We start from the raw sequence: 16,946 nt of genomic DNA on the forward strand, positions 1-16,946 counted from the left end.
ATTCTGAGTGTGTTTACAGACGGAGTAACCCTCAGGCGAGGGGGCTCCCCCGCATGGCACATCCCAGGCTGGCTGGGGACCCTGATGGACACACTGCTGGTTTCTGCTGAGCGTAGGATGGACGTTCTCGGCATCTGGTGCTTTCCTAACGAGGGGCTCGAGAGAAGGGGTCCTTGACCTTTCTAAACCTTTGTTTTCTCACTTGTGAAGTGTGTATAAAAAGAGATTTTCTCTCCCACAGATGGTTGCTTAGTGAAACAACGTGGCTAGTGCATATTACCCAGTGTCTGGATTAGAGAAGGCATTCGATTAACATTCGTCATTGGCATTTAAACAATAGGAAAATGCTTCCTACCGGCACGTTCACAAATATGATCCCATTTTATACTCACAGTAACTGTGTGAAGTAGGTAAGAGACACGTTATCGTCCCATTTTAGGGATGAACACACTGAGGCTCAGAGAATTTAAATGACTTTGCCATGTCCCTGGAGTGTGTCAGTGGCAGAGCCATGGTCCAAAGCCAAGTCCTGGTCTCTCAATGCGACCTCCCTGTCACCCCCCAAATCACAGTGCTGACCAGGAACACGTGGGGATGCTGAAGGACAGCCGTCCAGAACAGCATAGGCTCCTCATGCTGGTCATTAATAGTCTAGACCAGCTCTGTCAGATGGAATTACATCTTGAACCACAGATGTCACGTTAAATTTTCTAGTAGCCACATTAAAAAGTAAAAAACAAAACAAAGAACCCTGAACTCTATTTTAATAATACATTTTATTAAATGCAATATATCCAAAATATTATCATTTCAACATATAAATTAATATACAAAACTATTAATGAAATATTTTGCAGTCTTTTTTTTTTTCCAGTAGTGTCTTCAAAGTCCCATGTGTATTTTACACTTAGAGCACATCTCAGTTCAGACCAGCCACCTTGCAGGTGCTCAGCAGCCACATATGACAAGCTGGTGGTTCTCGTTTTGGACAGTGCAGGACTAGAGGCAGATTAGGTGTCAGCTTAGGGCACCAGAAAAGCAAGAGCATGAGAGGGGCTGAGGGAAGAGAGAGAGAAGTTTCACGTCCAGGAGTTTAACCAGAACCTTGCAAATTATTCTAGAAAGAAAAGATTTAGAATAAGGATACATATTTTGCGGTTCGTGTTGTTTTTATTTTGAGTTATAGTAGCGTGGGAATGAGACTTCATAATCTTGTCATTGATTGGAAGACCACCTAATGAGGTCCTGGAGACAACGCCAGTTGCAGAATAGACGACCCAAGATGTGGCAACGGACTCCACTCTAGCTTGTTTAATCCGGAAAGGAATTTATGAAAGGTTGTTAGGTAGCTCGTGGAATCTCCAGGAGACCATAGAATCAGTCTCCGAAGGGAGCCGCCTGAAACGATGCTCAGACTGCAGTTCCGGGCGTCTCCAGTAGGGGCTCTGTCGCCGTGGTCCGCGTGCCCGGGCCCCATCCTCGCTGAGCACAGGACAGGTCTCCAGGACCCTGACCCCCCCGCTCCTTGTGCTAAACCCAGTGTGTGCGTGAACCCCGGTCATGGATCCCGGGTCACAGGCTTGCACCCAGCAGCGAGAGAGTCTGAGAAAGCAATCTTCTGGCTCCCTTGTGAGGAGGTGAGACTCTTAAGGGAAAATTACCCAAAAGGGAAGGTGTGCAAAGTTACTGGCTTTCCTCAAGCAGGGCTCATGCGCGATACATCAGCTGGTTTGGTTTTTTATTTTTAAAAATATTGTCAAACATATTACATAGACAAGAATGTGTATAATATGTATACATGGTTAAATAACAACAACAATTATTCTCACTTCCCAGGTTGAGAAATACGGTATTACCAGTACTTTGGAACGCCCACCCCACTCCCTGTTTATCCCACCCTAATTTCAGACCCCTTCCTCTCGCCAAGTGAGCAGCATTCACCTGACTTTTGTATCAATCATTTTCTTGCTTTGCCTAGTGTTTTTTTAAATTGAGATATAACTGACATATAACATTCTATCAGTTTTAGGTATACAATGCAGATTTGATATACGTATGTATTGCAAAATGATTACCACAATAAATTTAGTTAACATCCATCCTCACACACACTTAGTTTTTTTCCTTGTGATGAAAACTTTTAAGATCAACTCTCTTAGCAACTTTCCATTTTTTTAAATTAAACTTTTAATTTTGAGATAATGCAGATTCACATGCAGTGGTGTGCCCTTCATCCAGTTTCCCCAATGGTAAATTTTACGGAATGAGAGAGGGTATTATCAGCAGGATATTGACACTGAGACAACCCACAGGTCTTATCCAGATCTACCCAGTTTTACCTGTACTCACTGGTGTGTGAGTGGGGGTGTGTGTGTGTCTAATTCTATACAATTGTATCACAGGTGCAGGTTCGTGTATCAGCTACTCCAGACACTGAGCAGTCCCATCACACAAGGATCCCTTGCTTGCCCTTTTACAAATCCTTAACTCTTGACAACCAATCTTTTCTCCATTTTTATGATGTTGTCATTTCAAGAATGTTATGGGGGTCTTCCCTGGTGGCGCAGTGGTTAAGAATCCGCCTGCCAATACAGGGGACACGGGTTCAAACCCTGGCCCTGGAAGATCCCACATGCCGTGGAGCAACTAAGCCAGTGCACCACAACTACTGAGCCTGCGCTCTAGAGCCCGCGAGCCACAACTACTGAGCCCACGTGCCACAACTACTGAAGCCCATGTGCCTAGAGCCCATGCTCCTCAACAAGAGAAGCCACTGCAATGAGAAGCCCGCACACCACAACGAAGAGTAGCCCCCGCTCACCGCAACCAGAGAAAGCCTGCGTGCAGCAACGAAGACCCAACACAGGCAAAAATAAAAATTAATAAAATAAATAAATTTATATATAAAAAAAGGATGGGGCAAAAAATGAAAGATTTACAAAAAAAAAAAAAAAGAATGTTATGGAGCCGTAGCAAAATAATACAAAATATAAAAGTAATAAAAAGATGGAAAATTAATTTTGAAAAAGAAAATAACTAATTTCAGAGGGATCAGAGACTGAAGGGAGATTGCCCTAAATCCTTATTTTCCCATGTAGGATATTAAAAGATAATGCACTGAACTCACATATACACAGGTATCACTGTGAACATATTTAGTTTCTAAACTAAACAAACAAGCATAACCAGAAAAGATTTTGTTGCCTCTAAGAAACTGTCAAGGGTTACAACGGCCTTTTGGTAAGCCTGTTAGAACAATTGAAATTTTATCTTCCTGGATTTCTTTACTACATTTAAAAATGAAATAAAAATTTTTTAAATAAAAAATAAACAATAAGAAGAATGTTATATAAATGGAATCATACAACAGGTAACCTTTGGGATTGCTTTTTTTTTTCTTTTCTTTTCCCCAGCCGGGCCACACGGCATGCAGGAATCTTAGTTCCCGAACTGGGGGCCGAACCCGTGTCCCCTACAGTGGAAGCGCAGAGTCTTAACAACTGGCGAAGTCCCTGGGATTCCCTTTTTTAACTCAGCATAGTCTCTAGAGATTCTTCCAAGTCGTTGCTTGTTGCCTAATGGTTTTAACACGTGTCTGTATTCCTAAACAAGATATTGTTTACATTGATGTTTTTAAAAATCATTTGAATCTTGTAGTACAATTCTTCTGTAACTTGCTTTTTTCTTTCAACAATATGTTTTTGAGATTTACTTTTGTTAATGTGTGTGGCTGTGAGCCATTCCTTTTCACTGTACAGATTTATCACTATGTATTAATCCAATCAGTTATTGATTGTCATTTGGGTTGTGTTGAGTTTTTTATTTTTTTGAGTATGACGAATGATGCTATGATGAATATTCTTGTCTGTGACTCTTGGTGCAAAAGTGCAAGACTTTTTCTAGATTGCAAAACCTGAAGTGGAATTTCTGGGTCATTTAATACGTGTATGTCCAATTTGACTAGGTAAGGTCAAACTCTTTTCCAAAATGTTTGAATCAATGTACATACACATTAGCAACGTTTGAACAATTTCATTGGTCCATATCCTCACCAACACTTAGTATTGTCAAACTTTAAAATTTCGCCAGCCTGGTAAACATAAAATCGTATTTCATTGTCATTTTAATTTGTATTTTCCTGTTTACTAATGAGATTGAATATATTTTTATATGTTGATGAGCCATTCATGTTTTCTCTTCTGGGAGATGCCTGTCCAAGTCTTTTGCCATTTTTCTATTGAGTTTGTCTTTGCATATTCATTCATAAGAGTTCTTTATATATTCTGGATTCTAAGCATTTGTAAGGTAAATGTATTGCAAAAAGTTCTCTCAGTATGTTGTTTAGCTTATTCTCTTTATTGTGCCTTTTGATACATTTAAAATTTTTTGGCAGTCAGACTTACCAAATTTTTTTTATGGTCTGTTTTTTGTTTCTTAAGAAATTCTTCTCTACCCTATATCATAAATATATTCTTTTACATTATCTAGCTATCTATTGGGTTGGTCAAAAAGTTCGTTCGGATTTTTCCATTAAGATCTTATGGAAAACCCCGAACGAACTTTTTGGTCAACCCAATATATATGTATATCTATACATACATGTTTCAATGTTTAATCCACGGGAAATTGTTCTGTGTGTGCATTAGTCAATTTCCTTTATTTTTCCCCAAATGGATAACCAACGTTCCAGTTCCACCTATTGAATGACTCATCTTTCCCCACTGCTCTGCTGTGCCTTTTCTCATAAATCAAATTTCCACATATGTGTGGGTCTGTTTCTGGGCTCTCTGTTCTGTAATGGTGGTCAGCCTGTGCACCAATGTCTATCTGTGCACCAATGCACACTATTTTAATTACTACTGATGTCTGATAGAGCAAATCTACACACCTTGGTTTTTTTTCGGGAGTGTGTTGCTTATTCTTTCATATAAACTTCAGAATAATTTTGTCAGATCCCACAAAAAGATCGTTTTCCCCCAAGTATTTTTAAGAATTGTATTAAATCTATAGATGAATTTGGGGATTTTTGACCTCTTTTTGACTCGGAGTCTTCCAATCCATTAGTATGGTAAATCTTTCCATTGATTAGTATCTTCTTTAACGTCTTCCAATAAAACGTTTTCTAATTTTATCCACAGGGAACTTGCACAATATTTTTTAAAAATTTATTTCAAGGCACTTTTATTTGGGTTGCTGTTGTAAGTCAATTTTTTTATTAGACTTTTAATTTTTCTGCTACTGCCATATGGAAATGCAATTGACACAACACATATCCACTCTCACAGGCACACACACACAGATTTTATATACAACAACCTTGCTAAACTCTCTTATTAATTTTAATAATTTATCTGAGGATTCTTTTGAGTTTTCCACATAGACAATCATACTGACTACAGATCATGTTGGTTTGTTATTTCCTTTATAATCCTTATACATTTATTTCTTCATTTTTGCCTTTTTGAACCTATAAGGAAGCTGGTCTAATGTTGAATGGAATGTTGAGAGCCGGCAGCTTTGTCTTGTTCTGGGGTGCTGGTTCAAAGGTGAATTTGGTTTGTGAAAATTTATCTGGCTGTGGACTTATGATCTGTGCATTTTTTCTAACACTGTGTTATACTTCAATAAAATGTTTAAAAATTTTTTAAGGAATATTTTCCTGACATCCTAACCTCTCCTCGTAACTGTCTGCTCCAAGGATGCCACTGAGCAGGTTTGTACCTGTCTATTTCAACCTCACCATACATTACTGGAGAAAAGAAGTCTTAATTGAGAACACCGGTGGTGCTTGCATGCTTTAGAACTATCAGGGGGAGGGGGCTCAGCAGCCCCTGAGGGCAGAATGGGGAGGGGAGATGGAAATGCAGGGAAACAGATTTCCATAAAGCAGAAGGAAAAGCTTTCTAAGATCAGTGTTGTCTAACCAGAGAATAGGCTGCTTTTGGGAAAAATGAGCTCTCCAGCACTGGAGGTATTCAAGCAGGGCTGGCGACACACCTATCAAGGACACTCTTCCGGGACCACCTCCTCCCCGCAATACTGGGTGAGCTCTGGACCATAGCGTGTCTTCCGTCTCTTCCAACTCCAAACTTTTGAGATTTTTAAAAGAATTGGGTTCATTTCTTTTTTTCTTTTCTTTTTTTTTTTTTTTTTTTACCATTTCTTATCCTACTTTTAGGCAATACTCTATCAATACCTCTCATAATACTTAGAAATCTGACCTTACACTAGAGAAAAGTCAACAAAGGCAAAACTGTTTCTTTGAAAATGTTAATACTGTTGATAAACCTATCTCAAGTCTGATCACACACACAAAAAAGATAACACGTTAGATTTCCCTTCTTCCAAAGAAATATCCAGCAAATATCAGAATAAGCATGCATCCAACAATTGGTTGAATAAAAGTGTAATTATACCTGTTATTTTCACCTCCAATCCCCTGAAGGTTGCGTTGCATTTTGAGGTTTCTAGCCTTAGATCCTATCATTCTATAATATTTTCAAATAATGGACAAAGTGTCTCAGGCACTCGGTGATCTGAAATCCAGTGAAAGGTGAAGAAGAAGAAAAAAAGGCTCTGTTAATGGGGTCTTTTTTGTAAAATAAGGAATTTTGAATGAAGTGAAGTTTTTAAGCTTTTTATGAGATGGGACATACTTCCGTGATTTCACAGTTTTACTCTATTTTTACTTTCATTCAGCCAAGCTCTCTCTTTCTAGCAAGGCTCCAGTTTGTTGGCGGATAAAAATACATTCGCAGTCTCTCCCAGAAGCTGCGCCATCAGCCTCGTGGACGAGAAAGAAGCCCGGTCTCCTTGTGCCGCTATGGAAATGTCTTCCTCCTCCTCCCCTGGCTCACCCGGCTCAAAGTCTTTTTCCTTCTTTGTTTGTCGTTCTCAGAGAAAATCTGGAGTCCAGACAGGGAAGAGCCCAGAGAGGGTGACCCCTTGAGGGCAGCTCCGGAGGCGGGGCGCGTCTGCACCCTGAGCAGTCTGGGCCGAGCTGCGCCCCGTCCCCGAGCGCGGGGAGAGTATTCCAGCCGAGCCAAGAAATCCGTTACCAGGCTGCTGTGTCCCCAAGGGCCATTCCAGGGCGGAAGAGGATGGGGAAAACCGCTGTGTTGATTCTCCCGCCCTGTGGGCTGGGCGCGCAACGGGTCGGGTTACAGACAGGTGAGTCGGGCGGATGGGCGAGCTGCTGGCGCCAGGGCACCCCTGGCCGGCCGCGTCCCCGCAGCCCCCGGAGCTGGCACACGTCTGAACACCCCGGGAAGGGGGTGCCCGCCACGGCCGTGGAGGCGGTGCTATGCGTCCCTGGGCACACCGAGCAGAGGCCGTAGGACCCGCAGCGCGCCCCCCAAATCCCCCAACGCGGGTACAGCTGCGCTTAGAAACTTGGCATCTTTCTTTGACCAACTCCCTTTCCTTCTCTACCCTCTCCCCCATCCCCGGCCCTCCAGGTATAGAGGTAGATTAAAACAAACAAACAAACAAGCAAAAAACCCAAAACCCAAAATAAATACCAAGCTCTCCAGCCACCTCCCCAGTAGGGGCAGTGAGGGGATGTAGCCCATCTTCACTGGCTTCTTGGAAAGTATTTCCCAGCCTCAGAATTTGGGGAGCAAACGGTTAGGGGAGGCAATAATGGGAGTGGGCGAGGATAAGAAATCTGTTTCAAAACTGTGTTTGCATAGCCAGCACTTGGCTTTTTTTCCATCGTGTTTATTTGGGGTAAGGGGACTCTTGGGGTGGAAGATCTTGGGGTGGAACAAGCGGACTTGTTTTTCTTAGATTGTATGGCACAAAATAACGTTCTAAAGATGCATGAATTTTAACATTTAATTTTACTGTGTTTATTTGGGGGACTGTTGTCTATGAGGGGGAGCTGAAGCTCCCAAGTTCCCTCTTTACCAGATCAGAATCCTGGGGAGTCTCCCGCGGCCTCCGCCTTCCGCACACCGAGATTTCAACAAACCCCGGGAATGATCCACAAAGTCCAGAGGAACTGAACCATTTTCTGGCTTGCTTGTCGGAGGCGAATCCACTGGGGCGGGGTGGGGGGTGGGGGCAGGGGAGGGGGCGACTCGCGGGGGCTCCAGCTCTAGGGGGGACGCCCGGGGAGTGGACTTGGTGCTTTCCTCAAAGAGTTCGCCCTGCGGTGCCTGTGATGGGGAATGGGGCAGGGGGCTGAGAGAAAAACGTTCTTCCCTTTTTAAGAAGGGGAGGGGGGAAGACTGAGACGTTAAATTCTTTTGCAAACATTCGTGCCGAAGGAAGGGCTGGAACAGGCAGCCCCGGCCGCCGGAACCGGTCGGACAGGTAGCGAGCTTGTTGACACCGTTATGTTGCAGGGCGCATGCTCACTCCCAAGTTTCCTGGTGCCTTTTCTATTCCACCTTATGAAACTTTTTCCTCGGCGTGGTCTCACCCGCGATTTAAGGCATAGGTGTCGCCGAGCCGGGAGGCTGGGAGTCGCCGGGCGTGCGGGGGAGAGGCCGGGCCGCGCCGCGGCGGGGGGCGGAGGGAGAGGGCCGGCCGGGCGGGAAGGTGGGCTCTGGCCGCGGGGAACCGGGGACCGAGCCGCCGCCGCCCCTAGAGGGGAGCAGCCGGGACGAGGGGGCCGCAGTCCGGGGAGGGGGCCCCACGATGCCCAAAGTCTTCCTGGTGAAGAGGAGGAGCCCGGGGGTCTCGGTTCGCAGCTGGGATGAGCTCCCGGACGAGGAGAGGGCAGACACCTACATCCCAGGTGAGCGCCGCGCCGGGGCCGGGCCTGGGCGCCGGGTTCCTGGGGTGCGGGCAAGGGTGGCCGGGTCCCCTCTGCTCAACGCCCGGGGCTGGACTCTCCCCTTCCCCCGTGTCCCTCTTTCAGGGGGAGGAGGAAGTCACTGAGGCGCGGGAGGACCGAGAATGAGAGGCTGGGAACCTGGGACGCCGTGCGCCCCCTTCCCCCTAGTGGGCGCCTCTAATTGCCCGGCGGCGGGACCGTTGGCTGCAGCGCGGGCCGGGGTGGCCCGGGAGGGGGGCTAGGGGCCAGTAGGGGCAACCCTCAGTCCCACGTCCTCGTGGGGTTGCACAGGGATGGGTCAACCTCTCCGGGGCTGGGTGGGTCGAGGTCAGGGCCCCCGCCCCCATCCCAGGGAGAGGAAATTTGGCGCGCGGGTCCCCATCCGCGCTGGGCCCTCTGTTCCTCGTGGGCGCTGGAACTGGGACTGAGGAGCGGCTCCCAGAACCCTGAGCTCGCTCGGGAGGCCGAGTCCGGGGCTCTCTCGCCCACCCCCGCGGCGTTGCCCACTTGGCGAGGTGCCCAGGTCCGGGGCGGGGCGGGGCGGCGGCGGCACCGCCCGCAGGTCAAACTGCCGCGGGCGCCCGGGCCTGACGCCGCGTGTCTGTGTGCCGGGGCGCGGCCCTCCCCCGCAGTGGGCCTGGGCCGTCTGCTCCACGACCCCCCCGAGGACTGCCGCAGCGACGGCGGCAGCAGCAGCAGCGGCGGCGGCAGCAACAGCGCGGGGGAGCCCGGAGGCGCGGAGAGCAGCTCGTCCCCGCGCGCCCCCGAGCCCGGCGATGGCGAGGTCCCCGGTGGACACCTGGCGGCGAAGCAGCGCCCGGTCGCCAGGTCGAAAATCAAGGTACGATGTCGACTCTGCCCCCGCCGCCACCAGCACCACGCCCTGGCGTCGGGCTCCCGGGGCCGGCGCCTCTCCCTGTCGCGCCCGCCCGCACGCCCCGGCACCCGAGCACCCAGTGCGCCCGCAGCGCAGCTCCTGCACCTGCCCCTGGGTCGCGGCCAGGGCGCCTCCCCGCGTCCTCCCGCCTGCCAGGTAGCCGGCCGCCCGCGCTGCTGCGCCCCGGAGACTGGCTTCCCGCACGGGCACAGGCCGCCCGCGTGGCCTCCGGAGCTGCCTAAAGGCTCAGGCACAGCTTCCTCCCCCCAGCAGCCCATTCTGTGCGCAGGGCCTGAAGAACACCCTGGCCGTCGGAGTTCCCGGGGTGCGAAAGAAGGGACCCCAGGCCCCGGGCTCCCCTCCTCTGAGGTGCAGTTCCTAGAGCTTTGTGAATTCTGAGTTTCGCCCCCTTCCTCGAGTTCTGGAGGCAGTGGTGGCAGCTTGGCACACAGTGGGTCTTTCACAATCACAACTATTCCCAGTGCCAATTATGAAGTGCCCGTTAGACACGAGGTCTGTGCCGGGCACTTTAAACTTGTGTTTGTCAAATCTTCTTGAATTATGTTCACGGATAAACGGATTCAACTGCAAATTGGCCCATTGCCCCGCCCCCAGTGGGTTGGAGTGTTTGTTTCCCTCCATTTTCGCGCTTCAGCCCCCACCCCCACCCAGCCTCCTGGAATTGTAGGCCACAGCTTATCCGGACGCCCATCTGCGCTTTCCTGTGTGGAACTTACATGATTGCCTGCTCAAAGGTATCCGCTACCTCTAAGATTAAGCCGTCCCATTCCACTGACTCACGGACCGCGGGAGCCTGGGAGTGGTGTTTTAGGAATCACATGACCCCAGTTCCTAGCCAGGTGGGCCTTAGTGTGAGCCTTTTCGGGCTTCAGGCCCTTGGTGTAGGTGTTAATTCTTGGGCGCTCCAGGGTGGTCCCGAAGCCCCCCTGCCCAGGCAGCGGGATGGGGCGGAAGCCCTAGGGTTCGCTGTGGATTGCGAAAGCCTCCCCCGTTACTTTTCCTGGGAGAGGTCTTCCCTCGCCTGTGCATATTCCTGGCTCCAGGGGCTTGGCTCCGTGGTGGGCTGGCGTGCATTTGGTTATGAATTGAAGCTAGAGGCTTGAGCTTGGAATCCTTAAGAAAGACACCTTTAAAGGATGCTGCGGACTGGGTGTGGGCATCCTGCTTAGTGTTAAGTGCGCCGCCGAGGTTCAAAGCCAGCTGATGGGAGGCTTTTCTGGGCCTGATGGGGTTAACTGGGAGGGACAATTTGCCTGAGGCCTGTAGCTCTGCCCTCCAGGAAATTCTGCAAAGTATCCCACTTGCATGTTTATCACCCGGCCGGAAGGCCAATTTGCAACGTTGTTTTCGGGTGGTCTATAGCTAGTTTACCCCTCTGTCCCCCAACTGCCCAGATTGCCCTGGAGACAAGGTGGCACAGGATAAATATCCAGTCCCTTAACCACCATTTTAGGAGATCTCTGCCACCCCAGGCAAACAGCTCCACTGGGGCCCTGGATTAAGGGAATGAATAAACCAATCTTATTCCCAGGGTCCTTGTTTTGGTGCTGACCCCAAGGGTGGGGGGTAGGGCATAGAGTTTGCTCCTCAACCCTTAACAAGGTTTCCAGAGGAGTTTTTGTTTGTTTACTGAGGACGAAGTTCAGGTTCCCTCTCCCTCCCTGCTTCCATAAGACCTCCTGGGGTTAAGATGCTCCAAGCCTACAGAATTATCAGCTGTGGTGTTGGCCATTTTCAAATGACTGGTCCAATTGCCCGTGACTTAGCACGTTGTGTAACTGTAGCGTTCTATGCAAAGTATGCTGAACTGTCTAAGAATTAGTTTCCTAACCATAAGAGGGGGAAGCCACTCAAGCATGATGCCTTTTTTTCAGTGACTTGAAGACACTCACTGGACAGTTGGTTCTTAGGACCAGAGAAGGGCAGAGAGAAGGTACATCCCATCCAACAGTATATAGTGCCTGCTGTGCACAAGGCAGCCAGGAGATAAAGATGCTGCCACCCTGGTGTTCCAGAATCTTCTGACAGTAATGATTAGGGCTCTAGGCTCTAGTTTAGTCCCTCTGGGCCTCAGTTTCCTCGCCTGTAAAATGGGGATAGTAATGAAACAAGTAATGAAACCTCATAGAGTTGTGAGGATAAATGAGTCAAGCGTGAAACATGGTAGGTGTCCAATAACTCTAGCTAGAATTATTTGGGTTGGTGGAGAGACACAAATACTAAATTAATTATTAACCCTATTACAGGAAAGTGAATGCTCAACTAGAAGCACAAGCAAAGATGCAGTACATTCTGAGCAGAGGAAGGTTTCTTGGTGTGGATTTGAGGGCTGTGGGAGAAGGGGGAGAGGCACGCTTTAGGGTAGTATGGGCTGAGCCCAAAGCTTGAGTAAGGACAGGACTCAGAGCTGGAGGGAGGATGGGAAATGGGCCTGGGGTCAGGGAGAGTCGAGGTGAGGAGCTGGACATGTAGCCAGGACAGGCTGCGATGGTAAAGGGGCCAAGCCGAGAAGTGTGGGTGCTCCCGTGGGGGCAGAGGAGGGGCTCTGGAAGGTTTTTGAGAAGGAAAACCTCATTTGGGTCCATCTCACCAGCTCTGGTTGGGGATATGTTATCTGTTCTGAGCCTCAGTTCTCTGATCTGTAAAATAGAGAAATAAGAGTATCGGCCTCTCCAAAGCATTGGGCAGATTACATGAGACAATGGGGGCAACACGCTGAGCAATTTTGTGTGTGTGTAAACTGCCCAGTGGGGAGTTAGCCGATAGTGATTCATAGCAAGTTTTGTTAATGTCCAATACTTTGTTACCTACAGCAGGGACAAGGGATTTAGCAACTGGATTGGCTGGATTTAAGTATTTTTTAAAAACCCACCCATTTGATATTTGGAAGGGAACATAAGCCCCATCCCTAACTCCCTGCCTGTTGACTTCAGTCTCCCAAGACAGAATTGGATGCCCCAATTCCCCCCACCAGTCTTGTAACTCACTAACCATCTCCTTGGCTGACCAGACTTTTCTTCTTGACTCTAGACCCACCAAAGGCAGGGAGCATTCCTGCTGAGCTTGTATTTTCAGCACCCGGTGCAGTAATGCCTGACTCATAGGAGGACATAAGTCAACATAGAAGAGGAATACAGGCAGGGAAGGAGTCAATAGCATCTGGGGGAAAATAGGAAGCAAGACAAAAAGGGAAAAATGCTTGGAATGGATGCTTGAAAAAGCTTAAATTAATTTAAAGGGGGAAAAAGGAGGAATAGGAGAACAATGTAAGTGTTAACTGCAACCAGCTTTTAACTGGAATATAGGTGAAGTTGGTTTTTGTGGTTGGAAGGGTCTGAATGGATTTGTTGCAGAAACAGAATCCACTATAGCTTGCTTAAGCAGACAGTGGTTAATTATAGGGTACTAAATGGGCTAAAGAGAGACCAGGCTGAGCTCCCAGGAGTGACTCCCAGAGCCACACTACAGAACTGGGCTACCTAGGGAACTGCAGCCGCGGCCTCTTTGGCTGCTGTCGTGCATCACGATGCTTCTGCTAATGCAGGGTGTGAAACAATTGCCGCATACCTGCCTCGGCTCAATTAACTCAGGCCCGAAGTCAAATCTCCTGATGGTGCATGTAACTGGTGGTACCCAAGTCACATCTAAAGACCACAGATGCCAGGGATTCTGGGAAGTATAGTATCTAGCTTTGTAGCCTCTGCTGTACAGGAAGGCCCACCAGAGGAGCAGGAATAGAGGCTGAGCGTGTCCACCCACAGGATCTACTTCAGGAACCCTTATGTGGTCCAATCTCCTCATTTTTGTGGGGAGAAAGGTAAAGCCAGAGAGGTTTTGTTGAGTTCCTCACAGGTACTAGTGGCAAAGCCCAACCCAAGGCTCCTTATTCTTTAGCATTGTTGTACTGCATCGTGGAAGGCACCTTTGATGCCTCAGCCATTAGCACTGACAGCCTGACATGAAGCAATTGAAGCAGTTTCTCACCATGACGTGAGACAAACCACAGGGCTCATCCCTGCCTCTCCCACACGTCATGCCCAGACCCATGGGCCTGTCCCGGGGAAGTGCAGGCACACGTTTTGCAGACAACAAGCCCCATCAGAATCTCAATGTGGGCACCTACAAGTCCTGTGGCCACAGGCGGGTTTCAGCTATTTGAATCTGTTTCTTCTGGATGATTAGGATATGTTCCCTTCAGCATCTCTGCATTTGGGAAGGTTCTGCATTCTGCCATACAGTGGAGTTGTGAAGCTTAAGGAAGTGGTACATAGGAGCAGGAGGGGAATTTTTATCCTAAAGGAACTGGGGAAATAACGCTTAGCATGTTTTGAGCACTCAGGCATAAGCAGATGTGTCACTGGAAATCTCGTCTGCGTGGCCACCGGAAGGTAGCCTGCACTCACGGTAGCCTCCCACAGGAAACAGGACCATTAATTTAAGGAACCTGTCTGGTGGAAGCATCCACAGAAAATAAAGGATTTTTTTTTTTTTTTCCTTTAGAAGTTGACAGGTAAGTGACCTTAGCCAGCTTTTGAAGTTGGTCAGAGGGCCAGCCCAGGTCCCTACCTCCCTGGATGCTCCTGAAGTCTTCAGCAGCTCTGATACAATGATGGGTTTGTTTCTGCTGCACAGGCCTGTTTTTAGAAGAGCTAGAGGGGAACTTTGTGTGTTTTTTAAAATGAAAGCTGAGATCCTGCAGAAAACAGGACAGCAAATAAGAAAGCGCCAAGCTGCAGGGTTGGGGAACTGCTATCTCTCTTCATCTTTTTTGCCCTGAATTAATCTCCAGTTAGTTAATTAATCTCCAGACTGATGTCACCTCCCATCCTTGTGGTAGCTTCCTCACTTCAGTAATAAGCCTTTTGGAGAGTTAATTTTGGATTAAGGTTGAGACTATTAAGCTTTTTCTGAAGATAACAGTGTCTGGAGCGGTATACTGTAATTGAACACATTAATACTTTCCATATCAAAACACGAATATTGACACCAAATGGGTAGCTTCCACTTTTGTTGCCAAGGGAGATAGGAGCGAATGTTGGTTTTCAGAGCTATTTGGATTTCAGAGTCGCAGATGAAGGACTAAGGGCTGGTGACCCACACTGAATGTTAGTTCTCTTTTTCTTCCATCAGTGAGAGAAAAACTCAAAAGACAAATGGAGAAACAATGGGTTTTGACCAATTACCTTTTATTTAGGATCACAGGACTCTGGAGCTTGTCTGACTCTAAGAGTTAGCATTTACTGGCGCAACCAGTCTTTTTTTTTTTTTTTTTTTGGCTGTACCTCATGGCATGCAAGAATCTTAGTTCCCTGACCAGGGATCGGACCCATGCCCCCTGCAGTGGAAGCGCAGAGTCCTAACCACTGGACTGCCAGGGAAGTCCCTAGCAACCAGTCTTTTTAAAATAGCTTTTCTTATTTAATTCCTTAACAGTCCCAAGAGGCAAGTATCGTTATTGTCCACATTTTATGGGCGATGAAATTACGGCTTTGAGAGGTTGAGTAACTTGCCTACTTCCCAGACTGTAGGTGGTAGAGCAGGATTTGAACTTAGGAAAAGAGCTCATCTAATCCCATTTTATTATTTTTACATGTGGGAAAGTGTGGCCCAGGGATATTAAATGACATCACACAGCCATCCAGGTCTAGGTTTTTATTTGATCCTCAGCATTTCTTGTCTCTCCACCCCACTCATTTTGTGACCAGGTGACAAAGATGTAACTAGTTTTGGTCTACCCCTTGCAGAGTAGAGTAACAAGGTAGTTTGGTTAACCCTATTTTGGACTTTTAGGAAGTAGGGTGGTAGGCGTAAGCCTGTGTAAACATAATAAAGATGGCCCAGTGAGCAGACAGGTGACCCGAGGAGAGGTTGCCAGTCCTCCGGCACATGGGGCATCATTTCAGGAATCAGGGGTGTCTTCTGTATCATGCTGCCCATCCTGGGAGAGAACACTCAGAAATGTGGCAGCTCTGGTGTTCTAGAGAGAATGTGATACATCTATCACCGTTCCAGTGTTCTATTGCTGCTTCACAAACAACCCCAAATTTAGCAGCTTATAATACTTTATTATGATGTCTTCCAGTTCTGTGGATTGACTGGGCTCAGCTGGTTGGGTCTTGCCTGGGGTTTCTCTTGTGGGTGCAGTCAGATGACAGTGGGGTTAGAGTCTCCTGGGGGCTTGACTGGGCTGCACATCCAGGAGGGCTCACTCATGTGACTGGCAGTCGGTACTCTTGTCCTTTTCTAGCTACTTTATTATATGGTTACACCATCTTTTTTTAACAAGTCCCTATTGATGGGCATATAGGTAGTTTCCAGCTTTTTGCTATCACAGACCAAATTTCAAGGCACATGTGAAGTACACTCTGGGATAAATTTCATGTTTAGGAATTTATCCTCCAAATATTTTTCTGAGGAATTCTTAGGAATTTCTCCTTTTTTTAAAAAAAAATTGATGTATAGTTGATTTACAATATTGTGTTAGTTTCAGGTGTACAGCAAAGTGATTCAGTTATACATATGTCTATATACATATATATGTGTATATATATTTTCCGATTCTTTTCCATTATAGGTTACTATAAGATATTGAATATAATTCCCTGTGCTATACAGTAAATCTTTGTTGTTTTTTTAATATATAGTGGTATCTATTAATCCCATACTCCTAATTTATCCCTCCCCACCCATTCTTTCCCCTTTGGTAGCTATGTTTGTTTTCTTTGTCTGTGAGTCTGTTTCTGTTTTGTAAATAAGTTCATTTGTATTATTTTTTAGATTCCACATATAAGTGATATATAGTGTTTGTCTTTCCCTGTCCTACTTACTTCAGTTAGTATGATCATTTCTGGGTCCATCCATGTTGCTGCAAATGGCATGATTTCATTCTTTTTTTATGGCTGAATAATAAGGACTCTCACCTTTCTAACGAAGGAATTTTTCCTTCCTCTGAAAAGTGAACAAGTCTGGGAGAAGCTGGCTTCATCAGCCATGATCTTTTTGCTGTTTAATTAACCCTCCATCTTCTTTTGAAAAGGCTCTCTTCAGACGCCTGGATATAATTCATAAATGTCTGGAGTCTGGATTGGTCAGAAATACATTTATAGTTGGCAAACAACCCTTCATAGGCTGGAGGGTGCACCTTATGGGAATTCTCTACATGAGCATTTTCTGTTGACTCAGTTGTCCATGTTGTGAAAAGTGGAGACATGGAAGCACTGCCTTTGCTGAGGCAATTGGAGATCTTTTATTTCTGCTCTGAGAAAA

The 16,946-nt window shown here is 47.1% G+C and overlaps 1 protein-coding gene across 2 annotated transcripts in view; it reads left to right on the plus strand.

Moving 5' to 3' along the window:
* The first annotated feature begins 7,032 nt into the window (after positions 1-7,032).
* OVOL2 (ovo like zinc finger 2) overlaps positions 7,033-16,946 on the plus strand; it is a 28,415-nt gene continuing 18,501 nt past the window's right edge. Inside the window, exons 1-2 of one of the 2 annotated variants that reach the window (XM_061208823.1) lie at positions 8,532-8,743; positions 9,415-9,623. In XM_061208823.1, the coding sequence (XP_061064806.1) occupies positions 8,644-8,743; positions 9,415-9,623 (309 nt within the window). In that variant the 5' untranslated portion in view covers positions 8,532-8,643. Of the gene's footprint in view, positions 7,171-8,531; positions 8,744-9,414; positions 9,624-16,946 lie in introns of those variants that run through there. The other variant, XM_061208824.1, reaches the window with a different exon arrangement.

The sequence above is a fragment of the Eubalaena glacialis genome, chromosome 13, assembly GCF_028564815.1.
Source record: "Eubalaena glacialis isolate mEubGla1 chromosome 13, mEubGla1.1.hap2.+ XY, whole genome shotgun sequence".
In the NCBI taxonomy this organism is placed as follows: domain Eukaryota; kingdom Metazoa; phylum Chordata; class Mammalia; order Artiodactyla; family Balaenidae; genus Eubalaena; species Eubalaena glacialis.